The sequence below is a fragment of the Nelumbo nucifera genome, chromosome 6, assembly GCF_055504915.1.
Source record: "Nelumbo nucifera cultivar China Antique chromosome 6, China Antique-T2T, whole genome shotgun sequence".
Taxonomy (NCBI): domain Eukaryota; kingdom Viridiplantae; phylum Streptophyta; class Magnoliopsida; order Proteales; family Nelumbonaceae; genus Nelumbo; species Nelumbo nucifera.
Genome location: NC_142654.1, coordinates 14044547 through 14065972, shown reverse-complemented (window position 1 = coordinate 14065972; position 21426 = coordinate 14044547). Strand labels below are relative to the sequence as shown.

The 21426-nt window shown below is 42.8% G+C and overlaps 1 protein-coding gene across 4 annotated transcripts in view; it reads left to right on the top strand.

Annotated features, from left to right (window-relative positions):
• LOC104591338 (Vacuolar protein sorting 55 (VPS55) family protein) overlaps positions 1–20984 on the top strand; it is a 40595-nt gene extending 19611 nt beyond the window's left edge. For 3 of the 4 annotated variants that reach the window (XM_088889915.1, XM_088889916.1, XM_088889917.1), the window contains exons 1-4: positions 2302–2316; positions 12234–12273; positions 12347–12431; positions 12773–20482. In XM_088889915.1, the coding sequence (XP_088746041.1) occupies positions 15674–17563 (1890 nt within the window). In that variant the 5' untranslated portion in view covers positions 2302–2316; positions 12234–12273; positions 12347–12431; positions 12773–15673 and the 3' untranslated portion in view covers positions 17564–20482. The other variant, XM_019196305.2, reaches the window with a different exon arrangement.
• The last annotated feature ends 442 nt before the right edge of the window (positions 20985–21426 follow it).

The following is a 21426-nucleotide window of genomic DNA, read 5'->3' as shown; positions in this document are numbered from 1 at the left end:
AGGGTGGAGTCCTCACTAACACTACTTGCAGTATATGTTGATGATATTGTGGTGACAGGAAATGACAGTCATGAGATTGAGTCCCTCAAACAACTCCTTCATCAAGATTTTGAGGTGAAAGATCTGGGTACACTACGGTATTTTTTGGGTAGTGAGGTTGCTAGATCTAAACAGGGGATCTTTGTCTCTCAGAGGAAATATGTTCTAGATCTGTTGGCTGAAACTGGAAAGCTGGGTGTCAAACCTGCAGATACACCTATTGAACAGAACCACAAGATTAGTCCAGAGAGTGGGGAGCTGCTTGAAGACAAAGTTATGTTCCAACGGTTAGTGGGAAAGCTCCTATATCTATGCCTCACTCGGCCAGATATCAGTTATGCAGTTAGTGTTGTCAGTTAGTACATGCATTCTCCTAGAACCACGCACCTTCTAGCAGTAGAAAGAATACTAGCATACTTGAAGAGATGCCCGGGTAGAGGTATACTGTTCAAGAACAATGGCCACATGAAGGTGGAAGTCTATACGGATGCCGATTGGGCTGGAAGTGTTGATGGCAGGAGGTCTACCTCTGGATATTGTGCTCTTGTGGGAGGTAACCTGGTCTCTTGGAGGAGTAAGAAACAGAGTGTTGTCTCCAGATCTAGTGCTGAAGCTGAGTACAGGTCAATGGCTAACGGAGTGGCTGAAATTCTTTGGCTGAGATCACTACTTGAGGAGTTGGGTATTGAGTATGAGAAGCCCCTGATGCTGTATTGTGATAATCAAGCGGCTATTAATATAGCACACAACCCAGTGCAGCATGACAGGACTAAACATATTGAAGTTGATCGACACTTTGTACGAGAGAGGGTCTCATCACAAGAAGTGTGTCTCCCATACATCACCTCCAACATGCAGCTGGCAGATATCCTCACCAAAGCTGTACCACGGAAGAAGCTAGAGGCAGATCTATCCAAGTTGGGAATGATAAACATTTATTCCCAACTTGAGGGGGAGTGTAGAGAACACTGATGTGGGCCCCACAGCTACGGTCCCACTGTGTTCGTAGGGTAGAAGGTGTTCTAATTTGCCTAGGGTTAGCTATCGGTCATTTAGTTGTTTCAGTTGTTATTTATTTCAGTCTTATTTTTGCTCTATTTGTTATGTAAAGACTAAGGGCAGATCTGTCCTTTCCATGTAATGAGCATAACCTATAAATATTAATTAAAGTGGCGGCGGCAGAACATTAAGCTTCTGCTCCTCCTTTTCAACTCTTGTGTTCTACTGCTTCTCTTCCCTCTTCCTCCTTTTCTCTTTATCTTTCTTATTTTCGAACCTGAAATCCATTAGGGTTCAAGACTGATAACAGTACTGAACTTCTACTGGGACATTGAGATACAATAAAGCTGGGTGAAGAGGACTGCTAACTCATTTGCAGATGGGCTGGCCAAGCAAGGGGTGAATAGGGAGTCTATCTTTTGGGCTAATTTTTAACTTTCTTTCATTGTATTCTGTTGATGGGGAGTTTAGACATTTTACCTCCCCCTATTGTATCTAAAGTTTCACAAATCTTCACATCATTAATAAAGTTTTTTGTTACTGGTAAAAAAAAATCTGAGCTCAAGTAAGACAAATTCAACCATGCAATTATATCCACAATTTTATTGGTTTTGTGTTGTTAATTCTATTCTTTAAGCCTTAATATGTCCTTTTTTATTTATATTTTTTTTGGCTCTTTTGGGGGATTTTCTTTGGTTCGTTGTTTCTTAATTTAGACAGAGTCACAAAGAAATTTGATTTGTTTGTAAGCAATTTCTATTGTATCCAAAATGTATGGTACCTAAAAGGAGTTTAACCAACCAGCATCCCCAGTGAATTTGAGTAAGATATCTTTTGTATGGTTATTAATTTGTTAGGTACCATACCTTTTGGGTACCATAGTGGAACTCTTTGTTTTTATCCACAAAGTTTTAATTCCAAAAACATCAATATCTATGTCTATATCCAATTATCCATATGTAACTATATAGATAGATAAAGTACTGGAAGGTTTTAGTCTCTTCTTACTAGGTATTTTATGCCATTTCTTTATATACAATGTTGAATTTCTTCAAATTTGTCAAATACTTGGCTCTGACTCATCTTTGGTTTTTTTGGTGCTTTGGTATGCTGGATTGCGAAATTGTCTGTATACGTTTGCAGTGTAAGCTGGAAATTTCTGTCTTGTCTTGTCCTTATTTTGCTGCTTGAACAGAAATCTTTTAATTAAACTTTTCTTCATGCAGGCTTGCTGGTCTTGCTTTATTGTTTTCGTCCAGCATTCTACTGCAAATCCTGGTATGTTTCTAATTTTTATAATTAGTTTGGATTTAGAGATTTGTTGAATTTAATGTCATAAAAAGTAATGGGTTTTAAATCTTTATCTGTTATCATACGTATCATATGGTAGGTGTATCCCTCATATCCTGTGGTTCACTTTGCAATCCTTGACATGTATTGATGTATATGAGTGTAGAGCTTTGTTATCTGTAGTTAAATGATAGCCAGATGCCTTATATTTGAAAAGAGATGTTTCTGAGAAGTTAAAAAGTAATCATAAATTCATAATAGTAATTCTAAGAAAATGTAAAAGTAGGAACTGATATATTTTCTCTCCCTTGTAGACACACATATATAAGAGGGAGGGCGAGAAACCCTCACCAAAAATACAAAAAGTGTGCCTATATCAATATGCACAGGTCATTTAAGCTAGCTGGCAGCCCCACAAAAAGATTCAAGCAACCAGCCCAACTCTGAATAGCCCAGTCCACCTTGCCAATAGCTACTTCTACTGCCTCTGATTTAGATCCAAAGATTCTCTGAATCTGTTCTTTCCATACCACACACAAATATTTGGGGATTGAGCGTGTCCATACTCCATGGTTGATTGTGTTGCGGTAAACATGTACATACATTAGTGGTGATGCCCTTTGAAAAATCACTAAATACATTGTGGAACTGATCAATGAAGTGGTTTTTTAATTTAAAGATTTCTCTTAACTGTTTCAACTAAACTCAACTTTATTGGTGGAGGGGAATTGGGTTCTGTCTGAAATTGTCTATTTTGTGGAGTTATCAGTTCTTTTTATTTTATGTTTTTTTTCCTGATTGATAAAGGTTGAACTAAATGACCTCTTAGATGTTAGTTACAAGAAAAACCACCTGGTGTTTTTAAAGAAGCACCTACCTGTTGAAGCTTTTGCTTAGATGGTGGTGGAGAAAGTTTTCCAGATTTTTACCATGCCTTCTATATGGTATTTCTTTTTTATCCTTCCATCTCTAATGAGTTCAGCTCTTGAAAATTGGCATATATCTCTATCTATCTATATATCTCTATATGTATAGGACACACTTCAACAATCCATTCAGATTTCTTCCTATTGATTTTGCTTCTAGAAATTGAAATGTCTAAGGAACCTCTTTTTATATACACAGTTAATGAATGACAACCTTGCAATCCTTCTCTACAATCAGATCTTTCCAATTGTTCAAGGCTGCCGACTTTAGTCCATGAATGAGAGTCAAAAGTTCAGCTCTCAATGAAACCATTTGGAGGCTAATGTGGAGGAGCACTATGGCTGTAGTGATATGGACTATTTGGGAGGAAAGAAATACTCGTATATTTGAGGATTAAGGGAGAAGCTTGGAGGCTATCATTGAAATCATTACAGTAAGAGTGGCTCATTGGGTGAAAACCTTGGACCTCTTCTTAGACTTTATAATTGATGGTATTTTGAGAAACTGGGGTGCAGTTACCAGAGCTTCATCAAGAAAGGTACAAGTGACAAAGAGTTGGATACCACTGAAAAGAGGTTTCTTGAAGCTAAACTTTCATAGAAGCAGCTTTGGAAACCCAGGACCATTGGGTATAGGAGTCTTCATAAGGGAGGAGAATGGAGGCATTCTTTCAATGTTTTCAGGACCAATAAGAGAAGGTAATTCAATAAAAGCAGAACTAATGGCAGCAGTGGGTGGGGTGCAAAAGGCAAAGAAGATAGGGGTGGAGAGACTTGTAGCTGAAGGGGATTTCAAAACAGTGATAAGATGGTTGTGTAAGGAGAGTCAGGAGATGTGGTGATACAGAAATGAATCAAGCAATTCAGATGGCTAATGAGGAACATGCAGTTAAAATATGCTGGGTACAAAGACCAGCAAATTCTTTGGCAAATGCTTTAGCCAAGCAAGGGGGCAGCTGTTTTGGGCCCAACCATAAAGCAAAAATGGGCAGGGGTGACTAATGTTTGTTTTTGGGAACTGAATTGTTGTATTTAAGAAGATAAAGGGGCTATATTTGTGTATATTAATGGTGTGGTTAGCCAGGGGTAACTACCAGTCTTTGGGATCTTAGCTCAGATATTTTTTTGAGAAATGGCGATATTATATTACCATTTTCTTTTAATAAATTATTCCTGTTGCCTATCAAAAAAAAGTTATCTTGCCCAACTGACCCTGAAAAACCGAATTAAGTATTGCATCTATCACCTCTCCCTCTCATTTCTCCTCTTATTTGTGATTCATTTGATTGCTTAGGCTGGACCCATCAGTATTAAGTTTAATTCTGCCCAAATCAGGAGCCCTCCATTCCACTAATCTGTGCTAATTCCTAACAGAGAAACCATCCATTATCTGCCACCCTCTTAGCAGATAATCAGTTATGATTCCCTTGGATATTTCTCAAATAATCTAGCATTACTCTCACCCTGTATCATGCTTACCCCTTCCAAGACCCCTGATGGCTGGGATCAACATTGGGTAATGTCCTTTTTTAACTCTTACTTGCAGTCCTTGTGCAATGCCCTTAATACCTCACTCTTTTTTTTTGAATAACTAATATTTCAAGTCTTTTTGTATGACAAGTCACTAGATTTGCGGTTAAGAAATCAAAGATGTTTGATGGTGCTGTCTAAGATGTCCAGGGTCACACTCTTGAGACAAACAAGGGGACAAGCACTCAGTTTTGTATTACCGTTGGAGCCTTCACATGTGTTCATTACTTGAAGTTTTGCCTCCAAACAGATACTTTGACTTCTGGTGGAGAAGGACCTTCCAAATGGCTTTCCCTGGGTGGAAATGAGTCTGGGAATTGGTTTGGTAGAGTATTTTAAAGAAGGATGCAGAAGAGATCATACCACTAGGATTCAGAGTACGCACTCTCTAATCTTATCCAGAAAGAGAAGGAAATAAACCATAGATTGTTTAATGGACTTACAATTTCATTAGATTCAGAATCTCTTAATCCCCTTCAGGCCTTCACCGCCCTAGGTTCCAAGAGAGGCCTCCATTGTCATGATATAATATCTCAGCAATAGTTTTTTTTTTTTAATGGGTGAAGACAAATGATGAAAAGACTCTTTTGCCCATGATTATTCTTCAAATTTTCAAAACAATGTTATAGCCTACTTAGGTTTTTGTCATTCATGATGGAGCCTTTCAAGCACTTTGACCTGCTCAGGTGTGTGATGGGCATATTTTCTGTTGCCCATTCCAGCTTTATCATCCTTGTGCCATAACAGCCATCATAACTTCCGCAATTAATGGAGCAAAAAAAAAAAAACTTCACAATTAGGTGTGATTAAATAGCAGAACCACTAGTTGAAGTGTTCAATCAGCAAGAGTTGAGACTGTGAGACCAGAGGAAGCAACTCTCAACCACTTTCAAGATTCAAATAATCAGCAAGCAAGAGGTGGGGTTGGAAGTTTAAGCTCCACTGGCATGGATACGAAGCTCTCACTTGACTTAATACTTACTCTCCCCTAGAAGTCAAAAGGAAATATTGAAGAAATGAATACTTGAAGAGTCTCAAACTTCAAGTCTTCTTCTCTAACAATCTCAAAGCACTCAAGCAAAGGGAAAATAAATAAGAAATTTGATTGGTGTTCCCCAAACTAAAATGTCTTTGTCCTTCCATCACTATGAGGCAGCAGTGAATACAAGAAAAAAATATATCTTTTGAGAGCGGAGCATTAGACCACCTTAAACACCCCCCTCCCCAGTCCGCAGCATTTCACAAGCGTGTTAAACTCTGAAGCTTTTATATCCACTGAAGAAGTTGAGACTTGCAGGCTCAAGCCTAAAATAGTAGAATACACTATCCTCTTCCTCTTTCAAACCTCTGGAGCAAAGTCAAGGGAAGCATTCCATCTTAATCTCTCTCTCTCTCTCTCTCTCTCACACACACACACACACACACACACACACACACACTCCTTGTTTTGCCTTCTTCTGACATGTTGACAATTTGAATGTGTTGATCCTCTGATTCCCTTCATAACCCCAGCACTGAGCCAAACTTGGTTGTCCCCACAAAATGCATTTGCAAACACTACTTGATTCCATCATACAAAATTCAAATGCATTGTTCCTCTGATTCCCTTGATAACTTGCACTCTGATGCATAGGTCAAGCTGAGTCCTGGTCATGGCTGTTCTCGAGTAATTTGTATTGAGAGAGGAGCTTTGTAAAAGGGAGAACTTGGTTTTTAAAAAGATTATCACATGATGTCACATGCAAACAGAATGTGATGAACCACTAACAGAGGGCTAGTAATTATCCTGTGATGTCGTCCAACAATAGGGCTATCAATGGGTTGGGTCTACCTGACAGAACCAAACTAACCAAACTGATTATGTTGGTTCTGGTTCTGTGGTTTTGTCTCGATTAATAATTGGGTTGGGCCTGATATTTTGAACCAATTAAAACCTGAACTAATCTACAGTTAATAATATACAAAGATCTCCTGGTTTTCTTGTAATTTTTGTAAGATTTTATGTCCAAAAGGTTAAATTTCATAATTACATTACCCTTTCTCAAAAAAAAAAAAAACAATTCATAGACACTATATAAGATAATTTTAGTTAAAAACACTTGTTTTGTCAACATATAAACAGTTACTTTTTTACTATCATTTTTATTAAGGCTATATTATCAAAAATAAAGTTTTAAGTTGTTATTATCATAGGTAATTATAGATGTCAAGTATAATTGGGCCTAATCAGATCAGATCCAATTTCCTTGATTAATAATTGGTTTGGGACTGGTACACCTGGTCCTGAACCATTACCCGGCCCATTGACATCTCTACCCACCAAGGGTACTTCAATTCATTCCAGAAACCAGAGGGGAGGCTTTAGTATTTTGAAGGAATGAGAGATCCATCGTATGGACGCCCAAATCTTGCGGAATAAAGGGGCGAATTTCAAAAATTTTTCTCTCCCTTTCAACTGGGAATCGCATTCCCTATTTAGAAAATCATATTTTCAAGGATCAATCTTGAACCATAAACTGAACCAGATCTGAACCAAAAGGAGTAGGAGAGGATTATACTTGATACGGAGAAAAAGTATCTCCCAACGAAGGTGTTCACGCCCAAGGAAGGATCCAAAGACTGCTCCCACTGAAGATGGCGCAGTGCAGGATGGAGCAGAATCAGCAGTATTCTTCTCCAAGAATTCTGTCATTCGCAAGAAACAATAGGATGGCACGTGAGTACAGCTTCCTATCAATTCTTTCTCAAAGAACTGATGTCAAGATCGAATCTTGACTTCTCCCACAACTGGAGATCAAATTGGATGTCTGGCGGCTGCAGGAAGGAGGCGGCAAGAAAGATCTTTGCAGGGATTGCAGAAATCTTTCTTCTGTGATTTCAGCTCTGAAGAGGATCTGATTATGTTATTCTTCTAAAGGCTGCCGCCCCCTCCTGCTTTTGTAACTCTAAAATATTAGCTCCTAATCCAATTAGGAGCTGCTGATCCAAATCATTTTTGGATCAGACCTCTCTTTAGGTGATAAGGATAAACCCTTATCTTATCTACAGATTAGATCAGCCTTCTCCTAATCTCATTAGGAGGTTTCTAGATCTGAATCATATTCAGATCTGGACTCTCTGAGTGGATAGGGCTAAGACCCTATCCTATCTGCTGATCCATCTCAGAATTCGCCCATATTTAACTTATTAAATAAGTCTAGTTCGAAATGGGCTTTAGGCCCATTAAGCTTATGTGCTCACTTAACCTTCCTAACTGCTGCCCAGTTGGGCTTCCTTATATGGCATGGGACCCAAGCATTGATCTACACATCAGCCACATGGGTTTGGCCCAGCCTTTGTTACAAGGCCTGGCCGAATACACTGTTATGGACAGTGCACCCCCTGAAACCCATCAAATGGGCTCTATGGGCCCAACACTTACCCTAAGTGGTCTCTGGGCCAAGCCACCTTGTAACACCCAGGGACTGTGGGCAGATGCAAGATTAGCCCATCAGGTATTATCCTCAATGGTCTTACACTTAACCTCTCAGCCCATAATGATCAAACACTGCCTGACAAGAGAGGACCTCTCCCTCGGCTGCAAGGAATAGTGTTGCACTCTCTACTTATATGGATTCCGGGAATTAAAACCTTTTTGCAAACATTTTAGAAACCATAATATATATACTTTTATATCTCATATAAAATATACTTTGCAAAACAAATCTCAACGATTGAAATCGACTGCCGGCAGTCTTGGTTTTCATCAGTGAGAGTGCATCCCCGATCATTACCTTTGTCCGACAAAGGGGCTGATCCTATCACTATGATCACCCACTCAGATGAATTCTCAGACTGTCCCAACATACCCAGGTTTTGACCCCCGCTAAGGATCTAACTGATTGGTACATCAAAGACAGCCCAATCCGACACCTAGTGCAGTATCATAATTGAGTGTAGGGGTCAGGTGTAACTTTCCAGTTTTGCCCATCAATCTCCAAGGTCCAGGGCAATACTGGAAATCTGGTCTAGTTCAAAGATTCAATTAGTCCTACACTGTATGTGCCTAGGGTCTCACCCTGGTAGCTGAGACAGGCCACCCCAACCGACTTGGTGGCACAACAGTGTCAGCCTTATCAGGATAGGTCTCCCCAGACCGACCCACTGGCTGTGAACATTCTAAACTAACACAAGTCTCATTAAGTGTCCAGTTTAAGGGTATTACACAGAAACATACCAAGGGAACATGAATCAAATATGCACTTTTATTCATTTACAATAAACTCATAAAGTACATCATTATGATTGAAGCTAAGGGCATACAAAACTGTCCAACATATTTAACCCTGTTTTCTATTGGCTGATAAGTTGTAAATTGTGGGGGTAGGTTCAACTGAAAGGGGAATCTTCCAACCAAAGATCTTCCTAAAATTTCTCCCTTGAACCCAATAAAGGGTCATATGATTTTTGGTCTTACACATTTTTTCCTTTGTTTCTTTTATATGCAATGATGAAAGGTTTCTTTGAGCTTTTTTTCTCTCTCTTTTTTGGGGAGATTGCTGAATTCCCAAGTATAAGCCAAATGGCTAGATTCTCTAATTTTGACTTGGATTCCCCAATGGTGTGAATGTGCCTTTTGAGTTTAAGCCTCTAATCACTATTACTTTTACCTTTCAAATAAAAAAAAAGAAAAAAAAACTTCAAACTCAGGTAAAACATACATGTATTCACATTTAGCTTGCCAGTCAAATACTTCAAAAGGGTATCCTTTCCATGCTAGATATTTATTTTTTGGGTAAATTACAAAGACCCCCCTGTACTTTGTTTTGCAACAAAGACCCCCCCCTATACTATGATCGTGAGACAAAGACCCCCTTCCCCGTTAATTCGACTAATAGAAAATGTCATTTTACGAAAATAACCTCCATAACTCGTGAAAATGCCTAAAACCCTAAACACTTCTTGAAACCCAGCCGAAACCCTTCGTGTAATCCATCCTAGTGTCCTTTGTTGGAGATCGCACCAATGCCTCACCAAATGTAGAGGAAAGCGATTGTCATCGTCGCCAGAAAAGATCTTTTGTCATCGCCGGAGAAGAAGATCGCCGTTGCCGGAGAAGAAGAGATATTTTCGTCGTCGCCGGAGAAGATCGCCGTTGCCAAAGAAGAAGATATATTTTTGCTGTCGACGAAGAAGAAGGCCTCTTTTCGCTATCGCATGGGGAGAAATCTTATTTTTTCGCTCTCTCTAGTCAAGTGAAGGTTTATTGTCTGTAAACCTTGGAGAAATCTTATTCATGGAGATATTCAACTCAACCAGGTTTGAAAGCTTACCGATTCCATCACTGAGCGACCCAGAGAGTATGTTTTTTTGAAGGTACAACCGGCTCAACTTTTGCAGTGAAAATAAATCATCGGGCAAACTTCCAAAAAGATAATTCAAGCTGAGACCGAGATTCTGCAAAGAAGCACAATTACCGAAACCTGCGAGAATACTTCCATTGAAATAGTTCATGGAGAGATCGATGGATTGAATTTGAGTGGCAGTCTTACAGATACCTGTGGCAATGTCACCCTTCAATGAATTCCCACACAGGTCGAGAAGGTTGAGGGAGGGTAGATCAATATCAACCGACATCAAGCCATACAAGTCATTATAACTTAAGTCTAGCTTCCGTAAACTTTGTAAATGGAACAATTTGGGCAGAAGAGTACCTCTGAGCAAATTGTTAGAAAGATTCAGAGACTGCAGCTGATCCAAACCAGCCAAGTCCTCGGATAATTTACCTTTCAATCTTCTATTCCCAAGATTCAATTTTACTATCCTTTCTTCAGAACTCGTTGAACTCCTCACCTCCTCGCACCGAACACCAACCCAGCCACAACAATCACTCCTAATATTGATCACTCATCGAAGTAGGAGCTTGCGATTGAAACTCGTGAGGAAGAAATCCCTTGCTACTGTAACTAGGAACTTGGTCAAGAAGAAGCTTGGTCACAAAGGAGAAATCCCTTATTGGAAGGGAGAAACTGATTGCAAGAAAGGTGAGACCGTGAGAAAACATATAACTCAAAAGAGGGTTAAAAGTGTCCGAAATGTTATTATAAGGGTAGTATGGGGATTAAACAAAATTGTAACGGCGGATTTTGGACGGAATGCTAACGGAAGGGGGTCTTTGTCGCAAAACAAAGTATAGGGGGGTCTTTGTCACAGACCCCATAGTACAAGGGGGTCTTTGTAATTTACCCTTATTTTTTTGGTGTAGGTGCCATGTTTGACATCTTGTTTATGTGCCATGCCTGGGTAACATAGGTTCACTAAATCCAAGGGTTGATGGCTTTTCTATGGAGAGAGGAACTAACCTCATAAACAAACTCCAAGAGTTGCAAAAGCTAAAACTTTCTTCATTAGTTCATTCAGAAATTTCTGGAGAGAGAATAGCTGTTATAGAGGGGAAATGTTCTTTCTTAGAAGAAAGAAACCTAAAACCTAAATTGCTGCATGAGCACTAAAAGAAGGTAATTGAAGAATCAAAATACTTTCCCTGCTTTATTTTGCAATATTCTCTTTGTAGTCTCTCCTAAGTTGGATGTGCATGAGTAAGCTTGTTAGTAGGCTTATTTTAGAGGATCACTATCCTTAAGTATGGCATTAGCCCCAAAAGAGAGGGCTTCAATCTGAGAACAAAATCTGAGCTGCCAAATGGAGACTGGCTTGCTGTCTTGGGATGGACCTTGGGCCACCCTGCATCATGGTTTTTCCTTTATTTATTGTTACGTTTTGGGTAAACATACAAGATCAACAACCACAACAAATCTCATAGTGGGCCACCCCCACAAAAAGGGAATTCCACTATTTTTTTTGAAAGGTAAGATAAAATTTTATTAAAAAGAGAAGCAAATAGTACAACAGCTTCCTAGCCACACTGAGATTAGCTAGGAAAACAAATCAGCTTACAGACTCCATAGAGACAAGGACCTTAACATCCAGGCACATTCAGGTGCTTAAACTCAGACTTTACAGAAATCCAAGACATCAATTTACTGACTGCACACTGCACCAGGTCATCTGAACTTTTCAACTTGTTACAGAAAATTCTATTGTTTCTTTCTGTCCAAAGCACTAGGTCCAACTAGGACTCCAAATCTGCTTACTAGGGAAATCAGTATAGCCAGAACTGCTGAGCTTTGAAGCCAAGGATTTAACTGAGAAACACCCATCCCCACTCCACTTCCAAAGCCATTCATCCTATAGATGTTTTTTTTTTTTTTTCTTTTAAAACCTATTATTTATTTATTCACAAATGGGGGCTATGCATTATGATAGCAGTTTTTGGACATGGTATCATCATTGAATCAATAATAATTAAAATTCAAAATCCAAGTAAAGACTAAAAAAATAAAACTTCTTTATAGAATTTATCCATCTTTTCACTCTTATTTCATGGACTTAATTTATATTTTATGGCAGGCTTGTGCGATTTACAGCAACTGGTGGCCATTGTTAACAGGTGAGTGATGGATAGCACAGATTAGTCAGTCTTCTTTCAAGGATGGTTGATGTAGTCTCCATTCTTCTTGCAGCTCTTATGTATGTTCTGGTACCTATGCCCTGTTTATTCTTCGGCGGTGGCTCCACTCATTTCTTAACTAGTCGGGATGGTGGGGGGTGAGTATTTTCTTAACTAAAAAATTGGACTTATTGAGATATGCTTATTCCTATCTTCTGCTTTTAAGTTTTATCAACTAATATTATTGGACTATATATGTTCTCTACCCATTATTGGACCTATAAGAACCGAGGATGGCTTTGCATTGACAGGTTGTTTTCTAATACCACCTTTTAATATCAAATATTACACGGTCATCAATCATCATCCTCTTTTTCTACTTTTTTCCCATCATATTTAAATTAGGTGGGAATTAGATTTATTTAGTTCAACTAAATATTTTCCTTTGCAGTGATTAATATAAGGTAAATATAATTTGAACTTTTGTGATTATTTTCAGGCAGTGGTTGGTTTATCCACTGGATAAAATCTGGGTTTACTTTCAAAGGGCTCGAATCATTACTGCTGTGTAGTCACTTTTTATTCTTGGCGCCACTAGGGCCTTTAGCATCTATTTCAATTTGGAAATATGTGAAGCAACAATCATCAAATGCCTTCATTGTGCCACTTGATTTTTTGAGGACAAAATACTTTGTATTGAGTCATGGTCCTAATGGCCAATAATACTCTTGCCAAAATGGAGGCTAGAGTGACTATGACATTGCATACTCAATTGAGCCATGGAACATAAGCAAACACAATTCTCTGTCATTATTAGTGCACCAAACATCATTTATCAGCAGAAAATATCAAGAAATTATACATCATCTATCTCATGTGATGTCTGCGCTGCTGAGAGTGAAATCTCTTTACTTACATACCAAAAAAAGCAAGAGCTTGCTTCTTGATGGAGGAAGATTTGACCCGACCCCTTGGCCATACGGCACGTGGAAGCAACCAAGAGTGACCTGGCAGAAGCGCCAGCTCGGCACGACAGCGGGCCCACAACCCAAGCTCTGAGAAAAGAAGTCCCAAGCTCCCCCAAAGGGGGAACCTACAACCCGAGCTCCGAGATGAAGATTCCCGAGCTCCCCAAGGAGGAACCCGAGCTCTCCCTTCGAGGTCCTGAGCCTTACAAAAAGCACAAAAGGCAAAGACCCGAACTGCCCACCCAGAGGCAGTTCGGCTCCAAGTCGTCTGACTGAACCATACCTGACGCCCAGGAAGTCCGTACGCGGAGGCGGCGCACCTGACTGATTAGGGGTCCGACACATGACAGCCGCCCCCCAACGGCCACCTACCACCGCCATCTCAGACGTGGCAGGGATGGCCCTGGCAACTGGCAGTGGAGGTTATGACACCCAAACTGGCAACTGGCAGTGGAGGTTGACATCCGAAATGATCCCCGATCTGGCAGAGGAAGTGACCCGATCTGTTAGAGGAAGTGACCTGATCTGTCAGAGGTAATGATACCCGAACTGACAGGGGTTCGAGAGTAAGTATACAAGGTGACTATAAAGGCCCCCATCTCATAGGGAAGAATGTATGTGATATTTTGTGCTTTATAGTCTTGGAATCCATTGTTTCCTCTTGCCTTCTCAAGAGCACTAACTTGAGCTTTGGAGTGTCCCAACCGGGTTCCTCCCCGGAAGTCTCCAGTTCCTTCCTTGTTTCAGGCAACTTTAGCTCTGTTGGAGGCGAGATAACCGGCGACTAGGATTTGACCAGATCGCGCATCATCATTTGGCGCCGTTTGTGGGAAGACTTCAAAAAGCCTCCCCTAACCTTTAACTCTCTCTCTCTCTCTCTCAAAGAAACCTTAGCTTCTATGGCTTCTCCCAACAGCAGTAGGCACAATGCCGACTTGAGTGCTGTAGGGGAACACCCCCAGCCCGCCACAGTGTGCATAGGACAGTTCACCGTTGCCCTATCAACGGGCGGAATCCCTAGCCTCAACGCACCAAGCATGGTGGCACTTGTGAACGTTCCCCTTCCCCTCCCTGTCGAGACAACCTTTGCCAAACCAGCTGCTGTCTCTCTGGCGACTAGCCAAAACCAGTTTGATGACTTGATGCAGTGCATGCGGGCGATGCAAGCCCAAATGCAGCAGTTCCAACAACATCAGCTCCATCAGCAGCAAGTACTGCACCACTTTTCTCAGTATCACTATCAACAGCAGTTCTCCCAACTGCCTCTGAACCAACCACAGCTCCCACCTCGGCACCCTGCTCCGGAGCTGGCCAAGCCCTCTCCTCAGGGCGGGCGCCCTCACCGAGGAGCCTCCCAACTCCAGGACCCCTCCAAGAGCCAGGCCTCATCCCCGGGTGGGAGGGAAAGACTAATCACCCCCGCCTCGCAGCTCGCTGGCGGATCGGGAACCTCCTTGCCAGTCAAGTCAGCACCTTGGCACTCTAAGTTCGAGCTTCCGCTCACAGAGAACCAGTTCGGCGTCCTGGCAGCGGACTACCAGCAGTCCGAGCCGATCAACCTCGGCAACACCGAGGCAAGTAGCGCCAACACCAGGCCCTCTAAGCAGCAGCAAAGACACCGGCGAAGTCGCCGAACTACCACCCGCATCCTGCCTGAGCTCCGAGGTAAAGAAGAAGCAAGCTTGGACGAGGTAAAAGTTGCCCCTATTCTTTCAATCCCTTCCCCCCCCTTGTCATCAGAACTCCTTGCAGTCCCCATGCCCAAGGATTTCAAACTTCCTCCTCTAGACAAGTATGACGGGTCTTTTGACCCCAATGACCATGTCGATGCTTTCCAGTCCCAAATGCACCTGGCAAGGGCCAACGAGTCTTATATGTGTGTGGCGTTCACTACAACCTTCAGGGGAGTAGCCCGCACTTGGTACAGGAACCTGGCCCCCGGGTTGATAAGAAGCTGGACCCAGCTCGTGCAGGTCTTCACTGCACACTTTGTTACCAGCAAGCGGTGCCCCCGCACCGAGGAGAGCCTCCTCGGAATAGTCCAGAAGGAAGGAGAGTCCATCCGGGGCTATATCAAGCGGTTCAATGACGCATGCTTGCAGATACCGCGCCTGGACCCCGCGGTACAGCTCGCGGCAGCTAAGAGGGGTGTGACACACAAGGAGTTCAGGTGGCACATGGTAGTCAACTAGCCCGCGACTGTAGCCGAGTTCCTCAAGCTCGCGGACAAATTCATAAGAACAGAGGAGGAGATCAACCAAAGGACTGAACGCGGGATCGAAAAGAGGAAGAGGGAAGGCGAGCCCTCCAACTTAGATGACAGGAGAAAGAGAGACCCAGCTCGGGGGCCGAAGCCAAGCCAGTCGTTCCGAGCTCCCTTAGCAGGTCGGGCGGACTACACGCCCTTAAACGCGAAGCGGGCGGAGATCTTAATGATGATCAAAGACGCCCCATATGTGAAGTGGCCACCTCGTCTGAAGGGAAACCCGAACGAGAGGAATAAAAACTTATACTGCAGCTTCCATAGGGACCACGGTCATAGCACCGAGCATTGTAATAATCTCCGCGACGAGATAGAGGAGCTTATCCGTCGCGGGTACCTACGAAATTTTGTACAGCATAATAATAATAATAATAGTAATAAGACAGGTCGACAGGGAGAGCACAACAGAGATGCTCCCGAGTCCAGTAGCCGACCGACCGAACCACAGAAGCAGCCCCCGAAGGCCGCCAGAGAAGAACGAAATCCCCCAAAGCGGCCTAGGACGGAAGATCCCATATTCTTCACCGAAGACGATGCGCGCGGGGTCCATTACCCCCACGACGACGCACTTGTCATAAAGATGAAGATCAACGACTTCGAAGTCCGACGGGTACTCATTGACTCCGACAATTCGGCAGACATCCTCTTTAAAGCGGCCTTCGACAAGCTCCAGTTCCGAGAGAGTGACTTGAAGCCCGAGAACACCCCGTTGGTCGGCTTTAGCGGAGAAGAGGTCAGACCCCTGGGAAAGGTCACAATACCTGTGGAAGTCGGCACGTGGCCTAGCACGATAAGACTCAGTCACGATTTCTTGGTGGTCGCGACCCCCTCCCCCTACAATGCCATAGTAGGTCGGCCGATCACCCATGCTTTAAAAGCAGTGGTGTCCACTTACTATTTGGCCATGAAGTTCCCAACGGACTTCGGCATCGGGGTAGTGCGGGGCGACCAGCTCGAGTCCCGCAAGTGCTACGTTGCCGCCCTCAAGGGAAAGGCCAAAGTAACTAGCGACCTCGAACTGGAGCGACCTATGGAACAGAACGAGGAGCGAGTTGCACCAACAGAGGAAACTGTTCCCATCACTGTCTCGGCAGAGGACCCCGCCAGATTACTTCAGGTCGGAGCATCCCTTGAAGAACCCCTGCGATCCGAACTGGTACGCTTCTTACTCAGTAACTTAGATGTTTTCGCTTGGTCCACGTCAGAAATGCCCGGCATAGACCCTATGCTCATAACTCACAAGCTCAATACTGACCCTGTAGTTAGACCCATTAGACAGAAAAAACGCAACTTAGCCCCAGAACGCTGGAGGGCGGTCGATGATGAGGTCGAGAAGCTCCTCGAAGCAGACTTCATAAGGGAAGTTCATTACCCGAGCTGGGTAGCCAACCCAGTTCTGGTAAAAAAGGCAAATGGCAAGTGGCACATGTGCGTTGACTACACCGACCTGAACCGAGTTTGCCCGAAAGATTGCTTCCCCCTCCCCAGGATCGGCCGCCTAGTGGACGCGACCTCGGGACACGAGTTGCTAAGCTTCCTGGATGCCTACTCGGGCTACAACCAAATCAGGATGGACCTGTTTGACGAGGAAAAAACCACCTTCATAACCGAGTTCGGCCTGTACTGCTACAAGGTTATGCCCTTTGGACTGAAAAATGCTGGGGCGACCTTTCAAAGGCTCGTGAATAAGCTGTTTCAGCCCTTAACTGGCACGAAGATAGAATGTTATGTAGACGACATGGTCGTCAAGACACAGTTTTCCCATGAATTAATACAAGACTTGCATTCCGTTTTTCAAATCCTGCGTCAATTTAGCATGAAACTAAACCCAAACAAGTGTGTCTTCGGTGTCACCTCGGGTAAGTTCCTAGGGTACATCGTCAACCATCACGGTATTGAGGCCAACCCGGACAAAATAAAGGCCATCCTAGATATGAGACAACCCCGAAAAGTAAAAGAGGTTCAGAGACTAAACGACAGGATAGCCGCTCTGAGTCGTTTCATGTCTAAGTTAGCAGACCGTGGCCATACGACATGGTCGTATGACCCGACCCCTTAGCCATACGACACGTGGAAGCAACCAAGAGTGACCTGGCAGAAGCGCCAGCTCGGCACGACAGCGGGCCCACAACCTGAGCTCTGAGAAAAGAAGTCCCAATCTCCCCCAAAGGGGGAACCTACAACCCGAGCTCCGAGTTGAAGATTCCCGAGCTCCCCAAGGAGGAACCCGAGCTCTCCCTTCGAGGTCCTGAGCCTTACAAAAAGCACAAAAGGCAAAGACCCGAACTGCCCACCCAGAGGCAATTTGTTATGGACGCATTCCTCGGAAAGACGTACCATCGCCGTTGGCAGCAACAGGAACCTAACCCACCACCAGATTAGATTAGATCATCTTGCTTGTTCTTATCTTATTCTATTGCTCTTATCTTATCTTGTTAGTAAGTTATCAGATTAGGATTAGTTTATCTTATTATCAGATTAGGATTAGTTTATCTTGTTATCAGATTAGGATTAGTTTATCTTGTTATCAGATTAGGATTAGTTTATCTTATTATCAGATTAGGATTAGCTTATCTTATCCTTAGCAAGATAGAATTGGAAGTCTCCCTATTCAGCAAGGAGACTCCCTAAGATTAGGACTCTTGTAATCTCCTATTTAAGGAGACACCGTTATTGAATGAGGATATCGAATATTCAATCAAGAAAGAGAGTAAAGGAGAGTTAGGTGATCTCTTAAACAAATCACCATTAGGGCGCCTAGATAGGTCCATCAAGAGCAGGGAGGAACAAGGGAAAACAGAGGGTTTTCCCCGTGGACCGACCCGTGACGAGATCCTATTCGCGGGCCCATAACATTTTGGTATCAGAGCCGGTTGTCATGGGAAATCTGCAGCAGCTATCATCCAGGGTCCACGAACTGGAGCATAGACTCGTAGAAACCAACAGGGAGGTTCGTGAGGTCAAAGACGATGTCCGGGAGCTGCGACGCTTGTTGGAATCGTATTTCTCTAACAGGGAGAGGAATCCAGAAGGGGCTGTAACCACAAACAGCCTCCGACCAGACTTGACGGAGCCGTCCGGCGAACAACAGCAGCAACAACAGACTCTTCTTGGTCCACAGCAGCAGCAACACCCTCAGCCACAGCAGCCAGACAACCAACAACAGCAACAACTGCAGCAGCAGAAGCAACAACATGATCAACAACAGCAACAACAGCTTCTCCGAGCAGCTATTACTAGTCCTAGTATAGTTGCCCCGAAATTGGCCCCTAAGTCCTATGGGCCCTTCAAGGTTCTACGACGGATTGGCAGTGTGGCCTACCAGCTGGAACTGCCAGAGACCAGCCGGATTCATGTTGTCTTCCACATCGCCTTGCTGAAACCATTTATGGGTGTTCCTCCGGACCAAGTCCCCTCCCTGCCATCCCTGCGAGATGGCAAACTGATTCCCCAACCTAAAGCTGTAATCCGCTCTCGTTTCAATCAAGGAGTTCTTGAAGTCTTGGTGAAATGGTGTAGCTTACCATTGGCCGAAGCCACATGGATTCCATTGACAGAGTTTCAAGCCACATATCCGGAGTTCGAGCTTCAGGACAAGCTCGTAGTCCAAGAGGGGAGTAATGTTACGGACGCATTCCTTGGAAAGACGTACCATCGCCGTTGGCAGCAATAGGAACCTGACCCACTGCCAGATTAGATTAGATCATCTTGCTTGTTCTTATCTTATTCTATTGCTCTTATCTTATCTTGTTAGTAAGTTATCAGATTAGGATTAGTTTATCTTATTATCAGATTAGGATTAGTTTATCTTATTATCAGATTAGGATTAGTTTATCTTGTTATCAGATTAGGATTAGTTTATCTTGTTATCAGAATATGATTAGTTTATCTTATTATCAGATTAGGATTAGCTTATCTTATCCTTAGCAAGATAGAATTGGAAGTCCCCTTATTCAGCAAGGAGACTCCCTAAGATTAGGACTCTTGTAATCTCCTATTTAAGGAGACACCGTTATTGAATGAGGATATCGAATATTCAGTCAAGAAAGAGAGTAAAGGAGAGTTAGGTGATCTCTTGAACAAATCACCATTAGGGCGCCTAGATAGGTCCATCAAGAGCAGGGAGGAACAAGGGAAAACAGAGGGTTTTCCCCGTGGACCGACCTGTGACGAGATCCTATTCGCGGGCCCATAACACAGTTCGGGCCACACTTCTATTCGAGCTCAAGACTTCACCTCGCACACCACTTCGGCTCCAAGTCGTCTAACTGAACCATACCTGACACCCAGGAAGTCCGTACGCGGAGGCGGCGCACCTGACTGATTAGGGGTCCGACACATGACAGCCGCCCCCCAACGGCCACCTACCACCGCCATCTCAGACGTGGCAGGGATGGCCCTGGCAACTGACAGTGGAGGTTATGACACCCAAACTGGCAACTGGCAGTGGAGGTTATGACACCCGAAATGACCCCCGATCTGGCAGAGAAAGTGACCCGATTTGGCAGAGGTAATGATACCCGAACTGACAGGGGTTCGGGAGTAAGTATACAAGGTGACTATAAAGGCCCCCATCTCATAGGGAAGAATGTATGTGATATTTTGTGCTTTCTAGTCTTGGAATCCATTGTTTCCTCTTGCCTTCTCAAGAGCACTAACTTGAGCTTCGGAGTGTCCCAACCGGGTTCCTCCCCGGAAGTCTCCAGTTCCTTCCTTGTTTCAGGCAACTTCAGCTCTGTCGGAGGCGAGATAACCGGCGACTAGGACTTGACCAGATCGCGCATCATCACTTATATGATTCTATTCTTCTTTACAGAAGTTATTTTTTGATAGTTTTTTCAGAAGCCTACTTACCCTTTCTTTTTTGACGTTTCTAGTTTTCTTATACTCTGTTAGTGTTAGATGATTGAAAACCCAGAAATTAGTGTTGTTACCAAGGTCAAGAAACAAGAAAACATAGCTGATGGTTGCTTTTTATTTTGCAGCTGGTTGGATGCTGCCAAATTCCTGACCGGGGCATCTGCTGTTGGGAGTATCGCAATTCCTGCTATCCTTCGGCATGCTAATCTTATAGAGACTGGGGCAATGTTCATCGAGTTCATATCATTCTTCATTCTTGTCTGCACTGTCATGTGTTTTCATTATGCTAACCTTGAAGATGATTGGTGATACAACTTGCCATCAAGAAGTACAGCCGAATCTCTTTGCCATTAATCAGTGGGCACAGTTGTAAATGATATGAAATTTGGCACTATCATGGATTGGGTGGGGGAAGGGGAAATGATCAAAAAAGAAAAAAAAAAAGGGAAAAGAATTCCCACTATGTGAAGTTAGTATTTGGTTACTAACAAATGCTTCTGTGGTCCAAGGTATGTAATTGCAGATGCCTAGGGTTAAAGTTGACAGATTATAACAATTATCCTACCTTTTACACTATTCTGTGATGTTATATATGGAGTTTGTTTTTGATTCTTTAATTAGATTTTGAGCAGCAGTAAATCTACAAGCAAATGGATCAAAATATTAGATGGGTTTTATGGAAAGATGACTACATTCAAATGGCAGCAAAATAAAAAGGATATTTTATGATTTAACTTTTAACAGGTAACTTGTTTTTTTTTTTTTTCATTTAATACTAGATAATTAGCACCTCGTATTTAATATGGGACCATTCTGATGTATTCTGTTTTACACACGTTATCTATATGGTAATTTAGGGGATTAAATCAATTTTAATTTGTAAATATTTGTATTAAATAAAATAGATTTTTGGTAGATGCATTTAAAAAAATCAATTAGAAAATGGGATTGCATGGAATCAAAAGGGAACACTCCCACACTACTTTTATGAAAAGATGAGCTAGTCTCATGCAAGATAGGTGCACAAAGACAAGTCTGGGACTGCCAACCAAATCGGTGACA